At 37.7% G+C, this 21,820-nt stretch overlaps 1 protein-coding gene across 4 annotated transcripts in view; it reads left to right on the top strand.

The window, feature by feature from the left end:
* ABCB4 (ATP binding cassette subfamily B member 4) overlaps window positions 1–21,820 on the top strand; it is a 63,664-nt gene that overhangs the window by 6,037 nt on the left and 35,807 nt on the right. For 2 of the 4 annotated variants that reach the window (XM_045565466.1, XM_045565467.1), the window contains 9 exons: window positions 2,190–2,340; window positions 9,516–9,573; window positions 11,106–11,297; window positions 12,422–12,593; window positions 13,631–13,755; window positions 16,266–16,437; window positions 19,198–19,311; window positions 20,436–20,546; window positions 20,762–20,887. In XM_045565466.1, coding sequence (XP_045421422.1) covers window positions 2,190–2,340; window positions 9,516–9,573; window positions 11,106–11,297; window positions 12,422–12,593; window positions 13,631–13,755; window positions 16,266–16,437; window positions 19,198–19,311; window positions 20,436–20,546; window positions 20,762–20,887 — 1,221 coding nt within the window. Of the gene's footprint in view, window positions 1–2,189; window positions 2,341–9,515; window positions 9,574–11,105; window positions 11,298–12,421; window positions 12,594–13,630; window positions 13,756–16,265; window positions 16,438–19,197; window positions 19,312–20,435; window positions 20,547–20,761; window positions 20,888–21,820 lie in introns of those variants that run through there. The other 2 variants (XM_045565468.1, XM_045565469.1) reach the window with 2 other exon arrangements.

Here is a 21,820-nt window from a genome sequence, read left to right as displayed (position 1 = left end):
AAACTCCTGACTTCAAACGATCCTCCCACCTTAGCCTCCCAGAGTGCCAGGATTACAGGAGTGAGCCATCTTGCCCAGCCCCCATTTGCTCTTGACTTTACCAGTATCCCTTATTTCATTCCAAACTCTACCTGGCTTCTGAGCCTTTTTTTCTTTTGGTACACTTGCTTGCCCTGTGTGGGTTTTTTTTTTTTTTTTTTTTTTTTGAGACAGAGTCTCACTTTGTTGCCCGGGCTAGAGTGAGTGCCGTGGCGTCAGCCTAGCTCACAGCAACCTCAAACTCCTGGGCTTAAGCGATCCTACTGCCTCAGCCTCCCGGGTAGCTGGGACTACAGGCATGTGCCACCATGCCCGGCTAATTTTTTCTATATACATTTTTTAGTTGGCCATATAATTTCTTTCTATTTTTAGTAGAGACGGGGTCTCGCTCTTGCTCAGGCTGGTTTCGAACTCCTGACCTCGAGCAATCCACCTGCCTCGGCCTCCCAGAGTGCTAGGATTACAGGCGTGAGCCACCGCTGCCCTGTGTGTTTGATGATGGAATTTGCTCCCTGCCCTAGATCCCAGACCAGACTTTTGAAACTCTCTGAGAATGGTTTGCATACACATCCCCTCCTCACCACGTGCTTGCGGCCTCAGACTCAGCCAGGGTATTGACCCAATATGACTCAGCCTCAGCCCTCAAAGATGTCACTCTGCCAAGCCTGACTCATCACCCACTCTGCTGACAATCATTCCCTGTCCTCAAAGGGGGTAAGGGAAATGAGCAGAGTAAAAAGTGTAAAAAGACAGGAGAGATGCAAGAGACAGAGGGGAAGCTATGGAAATGGAAACTTAGGAGAAGGAAGATATAGTCCAGAAGGCAGAGGAGGAAAAATAACAAAGAGAAAGAGACCCACAGATGGGTCAATCAAAAACAGAGAGAAAATGGGAGACAATGGAAACGACTAGAAAGAGTGAGTATCAAAGTCTTTTGAAATGTTATGACACTGATCTAATGGTTAGTTCTTGGGAGTTGTGCACTTCAGTGTGACAACTGGCATCACCTTTCCCCTCTGTACGTAGCACTAAGTCCCAGATCCTTAAGTATGGGCCACCAGGCCTGTTGTACCTCTCTCTAACATAGTGTCCCACACTTTGTACTGTGACCTTCAGGAATTCCACTGCCAGGAGTTACTTACATGCTCCATGTAGCTTCTAGTCACATGCTGTTCTAAGCCTGAACATCCCCTCCTTCCCCCACATTCCCCGATTCTTCTCCAGCTAACTCTTTTTCATCCTTCGAGACTCTACATAAGCATTATCTCCATGAGCAAGACTTCCCTAAAGCACATGTGTAGACACTCCATATTATTTGTTGCACTTCACTACTAAGCTGACATTTTAAAGCTAACTTAAACCTTTTAAAGGATCGTATCTTCAAAACTCAGAGCATCTATTATATTTTCCATATCTGATTCTCCCTCAGAAATATTCTGAATGTAGTTTTAAAGGATATGGGGTGTGTGTGTGTGTCTGTGTGTGTCTGTGTGTGTGTGTGTAAGTTAATATCTACCTCTAGCTGTTCTGAATTCATTACCTCAGGAGCTCTAGGAAATCAAATAATGTTTCTTAATAGAACCAAACCTTAATCTTTTCTGATTATATTGTGGTCATTCACCCAAATCAGATACTGATTAAACAGAATTATAATGATTTCTTCACAGAATACAAAATAAATAGAATCATGAAATTATTCTTTTAATGATTTGGGTTGAAATTCTCCTTCTCTAATACATACATTTGCAACTATTTAAAAAGTGCTGGCCAGGCACGGTGGCTCACACCTGTAATCCTAGCACTTTGGGAGGCTGAGGTGGAGGATCACTTGAGGTTAGGAGTTTGAGACTAGCCTGAGCAAGAGTGAGACCCTGTCTCTATAAAAAAATAGAAAAATTAGCCAGATGTGGTGGTGCATGCCTATAGTCCTAGCTACTTGGGAGGCTGAGGCAGGAGGATTGCTTGAGCCCAGGAGTTTGAGGTTACAGTGATCTATAATGATGCCACTGTACTCTACCCAGGCAATAGAGCAAGACCCTCAAAAAAAAAAAAAAAGTGCTGACTTAAAGTAAAAATCCAAAGAACATACAATTATGGAAAAAGAGAAATTCCATTCCACAGTTAAGTATTATTTTATTTCCTTTTTTTAGTTTCGCTACTCTGATTGGCAAGATAAATTGTTTATGTCCTTGGGTACCATCATGGCCATAGCTCATGGCTCAGGCCTTCCCCTAATGATGATAGTGTTTGGAGATATGACTGATAAATTCATTGATACTACAGGAAACTTCTCCATTCCAGGTAAGCATTTCTCTATTTTTTTTCAATTAATAGTATTTCTTTAACTGGGTGAAAGGTTAGAAATTGATTTTGCTATTCATTATGTACTTGTTTAATGATTTGGACATCTGATGACTCCAGATATCACAGAAGGAGTTGTAAAATTCTCAGAAAATTCTTCAAATATTCATTAAATTTTAAGAAATACATGTCTGGTGTTTGACTTTTAGTACAGCGTAAGGAAATACACATGAAGCTTTGTGTCCAATAAAGTAGGAAAGTCACTCTACTTGAGGACAGTGGAAATATACAGAGTATATCTATGCAGTGTCCACCCCATTAGTAATTACTGACAAGGTTCAAACTCCATCAGTTAACATGGCAGTGCTTCTTAGCTGTGCTCAGCTTGTAGATCTGTTTCCAGTTTTTTTTTTCCTCTCCCCTCCTTCTTTGTAAAAAATTATACCCATTTTCTGTCTCTAATTTTTGGATTAACCAGATTGACTGGAAGCTGATATCACACTTCACTAAAGAGTAAATGGATTCAATGTGGGCATGCTATGCCTTGGATGTCACCCAAAGGACTATAATTACTGAACAGCCAAAGGATCCCCATAAGTCATCTTTAAGAGGGGTCCCTGGCAAGAGCATTGCAGCGGGGTTCCGGTGGACATAGTTATTTTCATATTAGCCAAATTCAACATAGAAAGGAAAATTTCCACACTTTATACCAAGCCTGAAGGCTGTGTTCCTCTAAGAGACCTTGTAGGCACTTGGCTGGAAAAGACTGAGTGAAGCTTTATTGGTGCACAGATAGCAGAACATTTTTACAAAACTGATATAGGAAAGGCAGCAAGGATGCCGGAGAAAATGTACACTCTATAATTTGGGTAGCATTCAGTAAGAGCTTTCAGTGTTCACTGACTGAAAACCATATATTTAGTTACCATTGTAGGGCTTAAGTGTAATTTCCTAAGAGAATATGATTGGTTGATTAATATAATATGTTTACATAAATACTTATAAATGTTAGTGGCTTTTAGAAATCCAGTAAAAGCATCTTTGACTATTTGAATAATTATTATGGATATGTAATAGTTGTATATCTTTATAGGGTATGTGTGATTTTTGATACAGGCATATAATGTGTAATAATCATATCAGGGTAATTGAAGTATCTGTCACCTCAAGCATTTGTCATTTCTTTGCATTAGGAACATTTCAATTACACTTTTTTGGTTATTTTAGAGTACATCCTAACTTTCTGTTGATTGTAGTCACTTTGTTGTACTATGAAATATTTATTGTTCATTCTATCTAAATATCTAACTATATTTTTGCACCCATTAACCATCCTCACTTTATTCCCCCCTCCCCACTTACCATCCTCTGGTAACCATCATTCTACTCTCTGTCAATTGTTTTTAATATTTAGCTCCCACATACGAGTGAGAACATGCAAGATTTGTCTTTCTGTGCTTGGCTTATTTCACTTAATTTAATGTTCTCCAGTTCCATCCATGTTGTTGCAAATGGCTGGATTTCATTCTTTTTATGGCTGAATGATATTCCATTGTGTATATATACCACACTTTCTTTATTCATTCATCCACTGATGGACACTTAGGTTGATTCCAAATTTTGGCTATTGTGAATAGTGCCTCAGTAAACATGGGAGTGCAGATAAAAATTGGTTTCTACTTAGGGTTAAAAAAATCAGATTAATGGATGAATGGAGAAACAAAATATGTTATATACATACAATGGAATATTATTCAGCCTTAAAAAGGAATGAAATTCTGACACATGGACTAACCTTAAGAATATTATGCTAAATGAAATAAGCCAGTCAAAAAAAGAAAAATATTGCTTGATTCCACTTTCATGAGGTATCTAGAGTAGTCAAATTCACAGAAAGAGAAAAAGGGTAGTTAGCAGGGCCTGGGAGGAGAGGGAATGGGAGCTGTTGTTTAATGGATATAGAGTTTCAGTGTTACAAGATGAAAAAGTTCTCAAGATTGGTTGTAGAGCAGTGTGACTATACTTAACATTACTGAACTGTGCACTTAAAAATAGTTAAGATGGTAAATTTTACGTTACACATATTTTATCACAATTAAAGTTTTTTAAAAATCATATTGAAACAGTACATATCACTTATCACAGATGCATTCTCTTTTGGACTAATTTTATTAGTTGTGGGTTTTTTTAATTATTTTACTAGCACCAGAAAAATTCCACAGCTTTCTTATTGGAGCACTTTGCTTGTTTTTTTTATTTACTCCTAATTGTGAAACCAAATGGTTTTGAAGTTGGACATGGCACACAGATGCCACACACTGTGCTCAGGGCCACATTCAAGGTCTCTCTGGAGGACAGCACAAGCAAGTCACTTACAGATCTGTGACTGCTAGAGAGAGAAACTTACACAGTTGCCAGCTTGGTTTCGGTAACCTCCAAGTTATAAACATTCCTGTTTGTGACCCTTGGTCCTCTGTAGCCACATTTGTCATTAAGCCTAATGGCTGTCTTGGAGGATTTGAAACGGGAAGTTGCTCTAATGTTATGAATTTCCAGTATTCGCTCTTTGGTAGTTTGTAAAAGTGATATTCTCAAACCTTTTTGGAGAAAAATGAAAGCTTTAAAGGATATTCACACTAAGTCCAGACTACTCACTAATATGTTCAGAATTGTAGAGTTTAGAAAAATCATGGGTGTTGGGGGCAGATAAAGTACTTAGCTGAGATCCCAGGAGATGTTTATTTAGAGTGTATTCTTTAGAATTGTTGAATTCTTGGACAGCGAGACTTAATGGGAGCCAAATGAAAAGAGAACGTTAGAAGAAAAAAAGGTTTAAATTACAAGAGGGTCTGACAATGACTTATTGTGAACAGAGCCCATCCTTGTCAACAGAATAAAGTTACTCCGTGACAGAATTGTTCCCTCACAATGATTCAGTTGTGCAGAAACTATGCACAAAACATTGTGCATCCAAAACCTTAAGGATAGAGTCATAGAAAAAAGTTTTACTGCAGAGCATCAAGAACTTGATATCTTGATGCCAAGTCTATGTAACTGTAATAATCTAGAAAACTCTGGGGAAATTGCTACACTCTGTATGTCCCTTGCATTGTCTCATAATTGGGGGTGAAAAGGCATTTTTGAGACCTGAGTCACTTTAATTAATTGTTCATAGTGCCTAAGGTGCCTGAACAAACACCAGCTTTTTGTTTTGTGCTGAGAGGTTCTGTATGATAAAAGTAGTTCTAGGCAGAACCAAGAAAGGCAGACGTTGATTTACTCTGAGACTCAAATGTGACAATGAGGACAATGTTTCCCCATCTGATCCTTAATGTATACACTTATTATTCAGACCCTTCACTCATTAGCTGTGTGATGTTTCTTAACCTCTATACTCCTTACTCTGCTTATTTTTGAAAGGTAATCATAGATTTACTGATAGAATTAAATGAGATGATTGATGTAAAGTGTCTGGAACATGGTAAACGATCAATAAATACTGGGAAAAACTAACTGTGAGAACTTAGAAATGAAAGAACCACTCTAAGATTGTGTTCCTTTATCTATAAAAAAGATGGATTATATGGGAGCTCTCTAAAATGAATAGGTAGCTTCAAGAGTTCCCCAGTTCCTTGTTAGAGGAGGTGTTCAAATGGACTAGAGTGGGAGTTTCTCCTTCCTGGCATATTAGAATCACCTGGGGTGCTTTCAAAAAATGTGATGCTCTGGACTCAGCCAAAGATTCTGGATGAATTGGGCTTGGGTGGAGCCTAGGCATCTGTATTTTTAAAGCTCCTCATGTGATTCTAAAGGGCAAACAGCATTGAGAATCACAAACCAATTGGCTACTTGGAGATTGTTTATGAGACTGACACAGAATAGATAGCATCTGACAAGACCAGGTGTGGGCCCCTTCCAGAGCTAGAATCCCACGACTGTTTGGGGCACACACCAACAGACATTTGACTCACTTTTGTCCCAGCCAGCAGAAACTCTGAGTTTCCTGGGGGCTCAGGGACTCCTTGGGTCATTAAGCCTGCACTTGATTCCCCATCTTGGCCTAGACTCCCAGAAAGGAACGGGTCAAACCTGAAATGCCCATAGATTGTTTTATTTTCTAGGGGGAGAGTCACTCTGAGTTATGATACCCTCATTGAGAGAATTGAAAAGTTTGAGGCAGGTATTGGAGGAGAAAAAACATTTAAGATTTTACCCATTTTCCATGCTCATGGAAATAAAAAACCACAATGATTTCTACAAATACCATGACTTTAGAATAGCTTGTCTGCCTCTAGTTCCAAACATAGTTCCAATTTGCCATATTTAAGACCTCAGGAAGGAAATGAGCACACAGAACTGAACTGATAAGAAGAGAAGATAGGACATGACTCCTCGAGGGTCTAATAGCTGATAAAGGGCTAGATTAATAGTCAGAAACATGCCCGGGTGCTGTGGCTCACACCTGTAATCCTAGCACTCTGGGAGGCTGAGGCAGAGGATTGCTTGAGCTCAGGAGTTCGAGACCAGCCTGAGCAAGAGTGAGACCCCCGTCTCTACAAAAAATAGAAAAATTAGCTGGGTGTGGTGGCACTTGCCTGTAGTCCCAGCTACTTGGGAGGCTGAAGCAGGAGGATCATTTGAGCCCAGGAGTTTGAGGTTGCAGTGAGCTATGATGATGCCACTGCACTCTACCCAGGGTGACAGAGTGAGACTCTGTCTCAAAAAAAAAAAAAAAAAAAGAAATCAGAAACATTTCACTGTAAATATCAGTAGAAGTTATAATCCTGAGGGAACAATTATGCCAGAGTTGGGGCCACATACCTGGTAGTTGATTCTGACAGTAGTTTGAGTTTTAAATAAATTTCAACCTTATCTCCACTTTGGAAAAAGATAAGAAGGATACACAGCACCCAGAAAACATGACCGCTGGGCTGTGTGCACATGATAAAGGAACAAAGAGAGACTCAGTTTCTCTCCTAGGATCATGGGAAATGGGAAATGCCTACCCTGGTGTGTTTTCTCAGCAATGCTATGGTGATAGTTTATGCTGTTGTTTTGTGAATGCAGTTGATATAGGCTGGTTTTTTTTTTTTTCACTTTGTATTCTTAAAAAAGTAAAAATAAGTCATTACCACATGAATCAATCAGTATAGTTTAGTGTTACGAGCACAGGCCAAACTGCCTGGGCTGACTTTCAGCTCTGCCACTTGCTAGCTGTGTGACTTTGGGTAATTTATTTCTCTGTGCCTCAGTTTCCTCTTCTGTAAAATGAGGATTTGTAAAACAGTCCTACCTCATAAGAGAACTAAGTGAATCAACATTATCTAAGGTGTTCAGAACAGTGCTTGGCATATAACAAATGCTTGATAAATGTTAGCTATTATTAAAGCCTGAAAACCAGGAAAGGTACCTTGATATTTTTATCAAATTAGCTCAAATTAATAAACAATATGTTTCCTTCCAATTAATACTGCCAGAATTCTGGTAAAACTACCAAAATACAAAACGTGGAATTCAGGATGTTGACTAATTGCCAGTGATCCACTGCCCTGCCTTTGAGCAACTTTTTCTCTTCTGTCTAATTTTTCCTCCTTTACAATGAATATAATTCAGCCTCTCCCATATTTGTGTCATAGGAGACACATAAAGGAAAAACACACATATAAAAATATATGTAGAAGCAAGTATCGGTAAAGTGCTTTGAGCCACCAAGAAAAAAAATGCCCCTTAAATTTTGTGTTTTCTATGTTAACTATTTCCCTGCTGTGTGCTTGTGGCTCCCCTGTCCCTTCATCAGCTCCTCTGTGCTGCCTTTTCCTAAGGCTGAGACTTGCTAAAGGCTGAGACTGCTAGGATAACGGAGACCCTGGGGGAGCTTATTTTCCCCCATCTGGGCCCTTGAACACCTGTACCTAAACCCTTGGACTCTTTACTTGAGTAAAGTAAAAAGAGGGCCCTTGAGTGTGAAAATAAAAAAGTGATTTTTAAATAGAACCTTAAATAAAGCATCATCTCGCTTTCATGTATTTCCATTCTTAACAAATCTTTTATTGTTAACTGAAGAATGATGAGGTTTATAAATTTGGAAATGAGAGTTTTATTTCTCATAAAGGATTACAGCCTGCAGGCTGGCCTTCTTGCAGGCTGAGAAGCATGGCCTATGGCTGGAAGCCAAAAGCAAGTACTTTCAGGGAATGGTAAAGAGAACAGAAATTTACGTTGAGTGGGGTGGCCAAATGTATGTATTTAATAAGCCATAGGAGGAGTGATGGATATTTATGAAAGGAGAAATATGCACATGCATAATTGAGCTTCATACCCCTCCATGAGACCCATGTTCAAAAATTGGCTTGATCCAAGAATGGAGTTTTCAGGCCGGGCGCAGTGGCTCACGCCTGTAATCCTAACACTCTGGGAGGCCGAGGCGGGTGGATCGCTCGAGGTCAGGAGTTCGAGACCAGCCTGACCAAGAGTGAGACCCCCGACTCTACTAAAAACAGAAAGAAATTATCTGACCAACTAAAATATATATAGAGAAAAAAAAAAAAATTAGCCGGGCATGGTGGCGCATGCCTGTAGTCCCAGCTACTCGGGAGGCTGAGGCAGGAGGATCGCTTAAGCCCAGGAGTTTGAGGTTGCTGTGAGCTAGGCTGATGCCACGGCACTCACTCTAGCCCGGGCAACACAGCGAGACTCTGTCTCAAAAAAAAAAAAAGAATGGAGTTTTCAGCCCTCTGATGTTGAAAGGTAAAGCAGAGCTCATGAAAACCCTTACCACTCATCCTCCATAGACTGGCCAGAACCACTCCATGGTTGGTAGGCTGTTATCAGGAAGGAATGCTGGTCAGTTGTTGTGCCAAAACCACAAAAGGGAAATGCAGTCATGAGGTTGGTTGAAATGAGCAGTGGAGCAAGTCTTTCCAAAGGGCTGGTTTCTGTTTAACCCTTAGGGAAGAAAGTCTAATGGTGGTTGGGGAGGGAGAGGGTATAAGGAGGCGTGTCCAACTTTCTATCCCATCATGGCTGGGAACTCAGTGTTAAGGTTTCTTTGGGGTCCCCTTGGGCAAGATGGGGTCTGTTCAGTCAGTCAAGGTGCTTAAGATTTTATTTTTATTTCTCACTATTAATAGTTCAGTCTATTTAAAATGTTTTATTTTTGTTTTATTTTTATTTAGTGAATTTTTCATTGTCGCTGCTAAATCCAGGCAGAATTCTGGAAGAAGAAATGACTAGGTAATTGATATATATATATGTATATATACACATGCACACACACACACACACACACATACACACACACACATATATGTGTATATATATCATGTACTTTTTTAATGTTTCATTTGAAAATAATTTCAAACTACAGAGTTGTAAGAATATACAAAGAGCACCTGTACTCTTTACCCAGATTCACCTATTATCATTTGTGTCCCTGAGCCCCCAAGTTAAAATAAGTTGCATACATCATGGTCCTTTACTGCAATGTGGTTCCTAAGGATATTTTCTTACATAAACACAGTATAGTTATCAACTTCAGCAAATTTAATTGATACTATACTTTTATCTAATATACTATCTGTATTCCAATTTTGTCACCTGATCCAGTAATGCCATTTATAGCATTTCTCCCTCCTTGAGTCTTCTCTATAAAGTCTCAAAAGCCTATAACGTAACGTTTGTATGTTTGCATATCAATTGTTGATTATAATGAGTGCTATCTGTATGCAACAGCAGGCCTGAAAGGCTTCTATCTGGAAACATTTCATAAAATTATATTAAAAATATATTTGAAAATAATGAAGTATATTTATTATTTTTAAAGATACTAACTTTCTACTACTTTGGTTAAACCTTCATTTCAAATTAGTTTGAATTCATGACATTTTATCATATTTTTAAAAAATATTTCCAAATTCTGACAAATGGGAAGTTTTTTTGTTCTTTGTATAAAGAATATGAAAAATATTTAAAAAGAATATGGGCCAGGCATGGTGGCTCACGCCTGTAATCCTAGCACTCTGGGAGGCTGAGGCAGGTGGATCTCTCGAGGTCAGGAGTTCAAGATCAGCCTGAGCAAGAGCAAGACCCCGTCTCTACTAAAAATAGAAAGAAATTATCTGGTCAACTAAAATATATATATAGAAAAAATTAGCCGGGCATGGTGGCGCATGCCTGTAGTCCCAGCTACTCGGGAGACTGAGGCAGTAGGATCGCTTGAGCCCAGGAGTCTGAGGTTGCTGTGAGCTAGGCTGACGCCATGGCATTCACTCTAGCCCTGGCAACAGAGTGAGACTCTGTCTCAAAAAAAAGAATATGGAAAAACTTACACTAAGAACCATTTCACACGTTCAATTTGTTTATTCCTATATTTGCAGTATGTGAATAGTAATGAACTCTTCAGTACAATAAGATATGAAAATCTAGAATACAATTATGAAATAAGAGTTAAATTGTATCTATAAGTTATCAATACTAGTTAAAAATGAATCATTAACATCTTTTTTTGCAGTTAACAACAAAAATTTATGTTTTCTTTGGCTAATATTAACAGTTCCAGTGAATACATAGATTTGCCATCATGAAGCTTATCTTATAACTTAAGAAAAGAAAAAATTTTAATGTGTGTAAATTAGAATTTGTTATAATGTCCTACACAGTCTTTGTGATCAGCTTAATAAACAGATTAATTCCCAATTCTGAAAATTTCTCCTGACAGAGATGAATAAAGCACAGTATTTAAAAGAACATTTCTGATTGTTTTCCAGATATGCATATTACTACTCAGGATTAGGTGCTGGAGTTCTTATTGCTGCCTATATACAAGTTTCATTTTGGACTTTGGCAGCTGGCCGACAGATTAGGAAAATTAGGCAAAAGTTTTTTCATGCTATTCTACGACAAGAAATAGGCTGGTTTGACGTCAATGACATCGCTGAACTCAATACACGTCTAACAGAGTAAGTGTATTGTTAATGTCACACTTTCATAAAGAAATTAACCACTGTGAAAATTTGTCAAGGGAAGATTTTAAATGAAAAGAAAGCTAGCTTAAGCAGTTGATATATATTAGAAATGGATCACATGGCAGTCATTTCTAGCCATTTCTATCAGCATCTACAGCCTGTGCCACCATGTGTTTTCCATATCTGTTAGCTTGGCCCCCATTTATATAGTAGGTTCATTTGAGAACTGAGCTCACATCTTACACTTGTTTGTTTCTCATGGAGCTTACTACCATAAGGCCTGACAGGGGCTAAGTGCTCAATAAAGATGGTGAATGAATGAATAAGTGATCGAACTAATTTATAAAGAGACTTTCTTTAGTAATTGTTGACTCTTCACTTATCCAACAAATAAGCACCATTCTAGTTGTTCGTGATATATCAGTGAACAAAGCAAAGCTCTCTGTCCTTTTGGTGCTTACATTCCAGTAGGGGGAGATAGATGATAAACTTTTTCTGACTAAGAGTGCTGGCAAGGGCACAGTGAGCAAATGATGTCAAAAAAGGAGGGAAGATCAGGGCATATAGGGCCTTGTAAGCCTCAGTAAGGACTTCAACTTTCACTGAGTGAAATGGCAGCCATTAGAAGTTTTTGAGCCGAGGAATAACATGGACAGACTTTTATTTTCAAAGGATCACACACTGGCCGCTATGTTGAGAAGAGACAGGGTTGAGAATAAGGACAAGGGTAGAAGCAAAGACATCTTCCCTATTACTTCCCTATAATAAGAAATACGGTAATTCTTCCCTATTACTGTTCCCTATTACCATTGCAATGCTCTTCCTAACTCCTGCTTTTGAACAAATGGACTCAAAATGTTAGTGCTTCTCTAATAGGATTGACTCATTTAATAGTATCAATTTTAATGATACTAACTTCTTAGAAGCATAACTAATCCTGAATTTCCTTTTTGTGTAGTATTTCAGTGGAGAAAATATCATTAAAGAGGCTAAGACTCTGAAAGAGGCTTACAGCAGTGTGAACAAGTTTTACTTGTCTGTGTGTTTGTTAGATGTCTGCTTCATCTTTTCGACTGAAGACCTCCTGCCTGTAACCATTTAGGTGTGATCTTTTTTAGTGACATCTCCAAAATCAGTGAAGGAATTGGTGACAAGGTTGGAATGTTCTTTCAAGCAGTAGCCACGTTTTTTGCAGGATTTATAGTGGGATTCATTAGAGGATGGAAACTCACCCTTGTGATAATGGCCATCAGCCCAATCCTGGGACTCTCTGCAGCCGTTTGGGCAAAGGTATGTGAAACCTGGGCATTTATTTTCCTGTGTGCTAACCCCCACATATAGTCATTTTTAATATGCAGGAGTCTGGTACTTACACAGATCTGTGTTAAACATCAGCTGAAACCACATGCAGAAGCATGTTGTTAACATGGTGCTTTTAGTAAGGAAATTAATTTTTAACATGATTCACAATTTCACAGTTCTTACCTCAAATACAGGTGTTTGGCATTGCTCTTATTTCTTTGGGTAAATCTTTTTGGCATAGTATTAATAGTAGTTTAAATGACATGTAGAGTTATGTCCTTATTTAAGGAAACACAATTTTAAAATATATCATTCTCCCAAATATTACATGAACATACAATTTTTAAATTATTTGTATTATTTGTTTCTAATTGTTACCTGTGATAGTTGAGTGGTACTCTGCCAGTTTTGCCTGGCAATAAAATATAGAAAACCTGCTCTACTTCAGCCAACACTTCAAACTTGAGTAATTTTGCTGGCAATTTTTGCTCATTCTGAGGTTGATGATTTACTTAGTGAACTACTTGTGTCTCTTTTGTTTTGATTCTTTCTTTACTTTTCTCCTGAAACATCTTGTTTAGCTATCTTATTAGAATAGCTAAACAGATGTGCATGAGTAGGTCTGGAAGTATTATTTTTATAGTAATGAATAATTGTGACACAATAAAGGAAAAGATGGTAACTCCTTTCAAAGCAGTAAAGTTTTATTTTATTTTACCTTGTGATTAACAGAGAAAAACATAGTAGAGGTGGAACATTTCCAGAAATGCTATTGAGAGAATTGTGTGTAGATTTCCTCCCCCCCACCATTCTTGGGGAGTCTGTCACCAAGGTGGATCAGATCTAGCCTTTGTAGGAGGTGGAAGCAGCCATTGGATCTAGTACACTGCTTGTCATTTGCTGCCTGACTTTAACATTTGGTAAAGGATAAGGTTTGGAAAGAAAAAGTAGGTTAAAGCATTGACCAGACTGTCTTTTAACTTTTCTCCCCATACAGAAGTCATTACTGTTTCTTTTCTGTCCAGATACTCTCGACATTTAGTGACAAAGAACTAGCTGCTTATGCAAAAGCAGGTGCCGTGGCAGAAGAGGCTCTGGGGGCGATCAAGACCGTGATAGCTTTCGGGGGCCAGAACAAAGAGCTGGAAAGGTCAGGAAGGTTCTTTGTCCACTAGTGCAAAGAATGCACTTTGATATTTTGTTGCTCATTCTTTTATGGTGTGTGTTTATTACTTTCCCTTTCCTAACATTAACCCTTCCCACCACAAAATATAAGCACCCTTTACTGGTGGCTGCAGTTTAATGTCAGGCTATGAAGCAGGGATCTTAACCTTTTATGTTCCATGGACTCCTTTGCCCATCTGGTAACACAAATGGACTCCCTTCTTAGAATAATGTTTTTAAATGCATAGAACAAATTACGTAGGGTTACAAAGGAAACCAATTATATTAAAGAATAGTTGCCAACATAGTTTATTTTATTTTTTAGTCCTTTAATGACCATGAACTGGAATATAGAAGACAAAAACCTAAGGATATGTGGACCTCCCAGTTCTAGCCCAGGATTCTCTGCGGGGCCATGTAGGTCATCCATAGGATGAAGCAAGGCTTCCCACCTTGGCCTCTGGCTTTTGGCCTTAATGGTCCAGGATAAGCCTGGCAAACTTACAAGCCTCTGGAGACATGCTGTAAGCTCTTCTGTATGGCCCTGTGCTTGAGACCCTGGGCAATTGCTTTAAAAAAAAATTTATTGAGGTATGATTGACATGGACATATGAAAAGCTGTGTACACGTATCTAATGTGTACATCTCAATGAGTTTGGGGATAAGTATACACCCATGAAAAAAGCTATTCTGCTTTCTGTAAATATATTAATGAATATTTAATATTTTATTTAAATAGTAATATTCCCTAATATAGTTGAGGTGTGATTCCATGTGAAGTGTTTTCTTTGGCTGTTCTACGGAACTCCTGACAACTCCCACAACTCTTTGAAATAAAAACTGCCTGGAAATTGTGCAGCATTAAAAACAAAGTTACCCTAATCCCCTCCAATTCATTTTCTACTTTTCTATTCCTTAATTCCTCTTCAAAGCCAACATGTTTCCGGTTCTCTAACCTCTTCCTTTTTTCTCTCTCACTGCTGCTTCCTGTACACAATAGTCCACACAGACCACACTAACCCTCAGTTGGACCTCAGGATGTCAGTGTAATCAGTGCCGCTCCATTAGCCCCGGTAAGCAAGCTGACTCAGTGAAGGTAATGACGACATGCCCACTGCTGTCACTGGAGCCTTGTGTCACACAGGGGCAGATGTAAATCTTCCTGCACTCGCCTTAAGGCCCAGCCACACAGGAGTAGCCACAGCGTGGGGCGTGGCATGCTGGCTGTCTCCCCAGAGGTGCACTCTTCCACACGAACACGGCACCCGACCATGGGAGAGTACTCTGAAGAGCTGGGTGCTTTATGTAACTAAAGAGACAAACATTTTGGTGGCAGAATATATTTTTAAAAAATTAATGAATTCCCTTATCATTTGGTTAAACTCTAAAAAAGTAGTAGTGTTGGTTTTTTGGATACAGAGAGAAACACCCTAATTTGGGTGATATTTCCCCCCCACTCCAAAGTCTCCTTATATATCTGCTGGATTTTTTTCCCCAATTTCAGGGAGCCCAAGTTAAGTTTTACACACTCTTTGAGTAAAGCATGGAAAAGTAGATTTAATTTAATTTGAGGCAAAAAATATTGTAATTTAACAGAACTATTTTAGGCATATGTAACTATATCAAATTCAAGCAGCCAGTAATATGCATTGGAATTACTATTCAAAAATGTGACAGTAATAGAATGGGCAAAATTCAAGAAGAAATGAAAATCTAACACAAATACAGTCATAATGATAGTAATAGGGATTACCAAGTTTGTCAACTATTTATCAGCTACTGTACTAATTACTTTCTATAATTACCTGTCAACCTCACAGTTATCTTGCAAGGCAGGCATTATTAACTCCATTTTACAGATGATGAAAGTAAAATCTAGAAAAATTGAGTAAGAACCCATATCCCTTAAGGAGTGACCACTTTATAATCTTGTACTGGCTTAAAAGATGAAGGTCAGCCTGATTAAAAAAAGGAAAAATCAAAGAGAGAAGCCTAGGTTTGTGTACAACAAGAAGTAAAATTTCTGTCCCTCATCTCATGGGTATGAGGGAGATTTTCTGTTCTTCAGAGAAGACACATGGACCTAAGTTAAGACTCCGTTTAAGAGGCCCCGTAGTGTTTACAATCAGTTCTTGGTTGGCTTGGTTTCTCTTCTTCCATCTTAACCCTTACTTGTGATGCTAGCCATGAAGGTGTTGGGAAAGCTCTTTCATATCCCAGGGGTGAGATTTCAATTCTGGAACAGCCAAAGGAACATTGGTTGGCCTGGTAGGCACCAAAGGACATGGGTCCAGGCCAGTAAAGAGAAAGCTTGGATGTGTTCTAACCTTGGCTGATCCCGAATTGGTTCAACTCCCAGAAAGCTGGGTCTTATGATGGGTTTATTACACTAATGGCTTTGTTACTTAAACCTCCAACTATATAGGAGGTGAGCATTGGCTCAGATTATGTATTGTTATTGTTCATTATAACATTTCCCATCTTGTTTTCTGGTAGGTATCAGAAACATTTGGAAAATGCCAAAGAGATCGGAATTAAAAAAGCTATTTCAGCAAACATTTCCATGGGCATCGCCTTCCTGTTAATATATGCATCATATGCACTGGCCTTCTGGTATGGATCCACTCTAGTGATAGCAAAAGAATATACTATTGGAAATGCTATGACAGTAAGTAGTTTTCCAATATTTATGAAGACTCCTAAAAGATTATTTCTCCATCTACCTTCTCTTTTCTTTTATATCCCTCCTCTTTGAAGGATAAGCATGATTATTGGTTTTGGTCTTTTGGTGAATCTTTGCTCTGTCCTGTGGGAAGAGCTGGCTTTCTAGAATATACAAGGTATAATTATGAGTGTGGAAAGAAAGAAAGCATGTGGTTAGACCATTTGAGAAATATATACAACATATGAAAGGAAATAAGAATGGAATAAATTTATGAATGCACAAATATGAATTGAAGCCATCCTTATTCTGCTGTTGAGTTTCTTATATAATAAAGTAAACATTGTTATTATAGATAGGTCACTGTACAAGAGAATATTAAATGTACATTACTTAAAACATCAGGGTGGGGCATGGTGGCTCACGCTTGTAATCCTAGCACTCTGGGAGGCAAAGGCAGGAGGATCACTTGAGCTCAGGAGTTCAAGACCAGCCTGAGCAAGAGTGAGACCCTGTCTCTACTAAAAATAGAAAAATTAGCCAGGTGTGGTGGCACATGCCTGTAGTCCCAGCTACTTGGGAAGCTGAGGAGCATTGCTTGAGCCCAGGAGTTTGAGGTTGCTGTGAGCTAGGCTGATGCCAGGGCACTCTAGCCTGAGTGACAGAGTGAAACTCTGTCTCAACAAACAAACAAACAAACAAACATCAGCTATCTGAAATACAGAAAGAGAAGTTGTGTTAGTCTGTTTTTCCTTTTTTTTTTCCTCTCTCTCTTTTTCTTTTTTGTGAGATAGGGTCTCACTCTGTTGCTTGGGTTAGCGTGCAAGTAGCATCATCACAACTCACTGCAACCTCAAACTCCTGGGCTCAAACAATCCACCTGCCTCAACCTTCTGAGCAGCAGAGACTACAGGTGCATGCCACCATGCCTGGCTTATTTTTCTGTTTTTTGTAGAGGTGGCAACTTGCTATTGTTGCTTAAGCTGGTCTCAAACTCCTAACCTCAAGCAAACCTTCTGCCTTGGCCTTCCAAAGCACTGGGATTATAGGAATGAGCCACCACACTTGGTCGTTTTTCTTTATCAAAATGAAAATAGCTTCATTTTTTGATAATAAAAGTAATATATACTAATGATACAAAGAATTAGAATACAGAATCTTTAAAATTAAAATTACTTATAATCTAATAATTTATATACAATTGATGATAATTTTAGTGTTTATCTTCCAGATCATTTTCTATATATATACACATTTTTTTTCTTTCAAAACGGGGATCATATTATGTATAGCTTTTTGTAACCTTTTTAATAAACATACTATGTGTACCTTTTTGTAACCTTTTTTATAAACTAGCAATATTTCGTGATTATCTTTCCATGTCAGCGACAGTCAGAACAACATGTAACCATTTAAACAGAAATCTTTTAAAGCCTGCACTTCTCGATCTCCTAACCAGAGGATACTGAACATAATTTGGCTCTTTGATGATGACTTAGGGTCCTTATGAAAATTAATGTTTTCAAAATGCTTTGTATAGTGGTGTCTTCAGACTTCATTGAGGGGTGGAGGGCTGTTTGGCTAGATGAGCTTGCATTACTGCTGAGTCTGTTTTTTCTCACTTCTGTGTTCTCTCTGGCTGTTGGTTTGGAAGCGTTCCGCCTATCTTCACTTGCTCATTTACTAGTGATGTTTTATGAAGGAGGGAGGTTGAATCCTGACTTTGTCATTCACCTTTTGTGATGACTTGGTCCTGTCTGGTGTTAGTTTCCTCACTGGAGTATGTGGACAATGACACTGCCCTGTAGGGCTGAGAGTGCTATTCCCCAGTGAAGGGATCCAAGCAAAGCGCTCTGCATAAAAGGGCAGGGTCTATTGCATTCGCTTTGTCACACCTAATTTGGTGGAGGTTTCTTTATTTCCTACTGGTCCTTACCTGTGCTGAGAATAGTGGGTAGATGTTTGGCTGATATTTGAGTTTTGGGTATGTGAAGTGTTAACTATTGTTTGAGAAAAGCCAAACTATATGTAGAAGTTTTACCATGCTCAAAGAGAAAAGAATAATTTCTTTCATTTATGTTTTCCTTGGTTATGCTACTAATCTGGATTCCTGAAGCTATGTTCTGGGATTTTCTATATCAATTCATTTTCCTAGTGAAGAAAATATGAAGAGAAATATGTTAAGTCTTGCGTGCTATGGGACAGAATAACCATGTAAAAGAATTACTACAGTGCACATGGGAGTGATTTAGTGTGTAATAATGTATGAACTGTTACTTTTTATGTTACAAATCTTATAAAAATATATGTATATATGTAAAATGGTATTTTTAAGAAAAATTCCATGAAGCCAAAATCTACCGTGTTTCATATGGAACATTCTGTGTAATTCCACACAAGAGTTAGAGGAAGTCATATAGGACAGTGTAATAATATTGATGGAAAATGTTTCTCTGTGGTGGCATTAGCTTCAGAGTCAACAAAATAAATTTGAAAAATCTTTCTGACTGTGTACATTCAGGAGAAGAGCAACAGTCTGGCAAACTAGACAAAAAAAAATTATTTTTGAGGTTGGAGAAACACATTTAGGCAATGAAATGCTGCATTAACCTTGTAAATTTTTCTCCATTGCTAAAAAAAAATTTTAAAAGGATAAACCTAAACTCAATCCTTTGTGTAGTATATTTGAAAAAAAATAATATTGTAGATAAGAATGAATGTCAGAATGTGACTTGTAACTTTTCCTCTTGTGCTTTTTTTGCTCAGGTTTTTTTTTCAATCCTAATAGGAGCTTTCAGTGTTGGTCAGGCTGCCCCATGTATTGATGCTTTTGCCAATGCAAGAGGAGCAGCATATGTGATCTTTGATATTATTGATAATGTAAGTCATGTATTTTTTTAATGCTGAAAAAGTCTTTGAGGCTTGGATAATTAAATCTGGCTTTACATTATATATTTTTGAATCAACTATATTGAAGAAATCATACTGACTACGATGAAATTTAATTTTATGAAATTAATGACCTCCTCTTAGTAATGAATGAAACAAAATGTCTCTTATTAATATTTCTACAAGTTTATCTTTAGATAATAAAACACTGATCTCATTTGGGGAAAGTACATCTGCACTAATATATTATTATTACAGGACAGAGCAAAGATGTTTCTCTTCCTAGTTTTTATCTTTATCACTTTCATGTTGTAGCCAGATTTGAGAATATTATGATTTCTATACAGGATAGGGTGGTAGATAAATTATTGGTGGGACCAAATTTGACAGTATGTTTTGCTGTAGGTTGCCCTTCCCCAAAATGATCACTGCATTTTAATATGATTTTGAATCAACTATGTTGAATAAATTGAACTTACTACAGTGAAAAAGAAAATAGTTTTGACATACCAAAGTATGTCACTGCATTTATACAGATAAAATGTAAAGGAGACAACTGAAATTTTATAATTTAATCTAAGCCACATCTCCTTTTTTATTGATCCAGGTCATGAAAAAAGTGCTCAGCTTCCAAATGTATTGAAAGTTTACATGGTTCCTAAATAACTTTGCTGTAATCATTCAATTAGTCTTTTCAACCCAATCCATTGCATTCATTATTTATGAATAAACTAATTTACACTAAATGCTGAAAAACCTGGCTGTATCAATTATGTTATGTTTTTGGTATTGCAGTTGTATAAATATGCGTATCTGACCATTAGGAAAATTTATGAGGATAGGCCAAAAACTTAAAGTGAAGTATTGAGTGAGATGAAATAGAATATCTCTTAGGTACTTTTCAGGAAAAGCCTGTTACCTGAAAAGGAATATTTCCTTAAACAACACATAGACATACACACATGTACACACATAGTCTTTGCCTTGGGGTCCATCTCATATGAGGGAGATTGTGCCATTCTGGGTCCTGTTTTTGGAATTTGCTGAATCATATTCCTTAAAAATGTAATTGTTTGTCCTATGATGGAATAGTCATTAAATTTTGTTTTATTTAGAATCCTAAAATTGACAGTTTTTCAGAGAGAGGACACAAACCAGACAGCATCAAAGGGAATTTGGAGTTCAATGATGTTCATTTTTCTTATCCTTCTCGCCCTAATGTCAAGGTACTGTAAGTAATATTTACAGGAATTCCTAACTCCGGTTGATTGCTTAATAATCTCAAAGAATAAAGTCTCTATTATTTTGATATGTACGTGCTTTTTCCTTTGGGAGTTATATTCCTTATTTGATACATTTTTTAAAATTTCAAATTGAATTGAATTACTCTCCTTTTAGGGCTTTGCTGTGAAGTGTGTTCTTTTTCTCTTTTCCCTCACAGATTTTGAAGGGCCTCAACCTAAAGGTGCGGAGTGGGCAGATGGTGGCCCTGGTTGGGAGCAGTGGCTGTGGGAAGAGCACAATGGTTCAGCTGATACAGAGGCTCTATGACCCTGATGAGGGTACGGTAAGTGGGAAGAACCAAGTTCTCCAAAGTGGGGAGCTGGATACAAATTGGCCCTTTGAAATTGGTTTTTTAGTAACAAATCTGCATGTGAATCCAATTTTTGTAAAGAGGCTAGGACTTGCAATGCATGTGGATAATGCAGTCACAGCTTTGGGCTGATGTAACAAGTGTATTCAATAGAAGCCTTAAAGGCCACAGAAGCTAGACAACTCTCTTCTGTTCCAACTAAGCTTTTCATAACCCACTAAATTACTGGAAAACAGTCATCCAAACCACTGAGAGAATTACTTTCAAAGAGTTATCGGGTTTGGTCAAACATATTCTGTATAGCAATTGTTGACAACAATTGTTGACAATCAGGGTCACCAGATATTTTAGGATAGCAATTAAATTCATCAAAGACAGTTGAATTTTCTTAAACTTAGGAATAGCTAAAGGGTAAAGTGGGATAGTCTCTTAAGAAACTTCTGGAAACATGGAGGACAATAATTGCCTAGGGTGTATTTTTTTTACCATTTAAAAATTTTTTTATAAATTTGAACTTACAGAAAATTGCAAGCAGGGAACTCAAATATACTCTTCACCCAGATTTACTAATTGTTTATATTTTGACCTACTTCCTTTATTATCTTTTCTTTCTCTGTGTTTGTGTGTGTGTATTATATATACTCTTAAACTTCAGAATATATTTCCTAAGAAAGACATTCTCTTATATAACCACAAAACAATTATCAAAATCAGTAAATTTAACATTAATGCAATATTAGTCCACAGTCTGTATTCAGAATTTCCTCAGTTGTCCCAACTTGCGAGCACCGAGTTTACCTGATATTAAAATGTATTATAACACAACAGTTGTGAAAACAGAAGACTACAAGGTGAAAAGAAAACCAAAAAGCATAAAAAGGCATTGGGATGGAACAGAGACCTCAG

This window comes from Lemur catta, chromosome 11 (genome assembly GCF_020740605.2).
Source record: "Lemur catta isolate mLemCat1 chromosome 11, mLemCat1.pri, whole genome shotgun sequence".
NCBI classification, from domain to species: domain Eukaryota; kingdom Metazoa; phylum Chordata; class Mammalia; order Primates; family Lemuridae; genus Lemur; species Lemur catta.
This window is presented reverse-complemented; position numbering and strand designations above follow the sequence as displayed.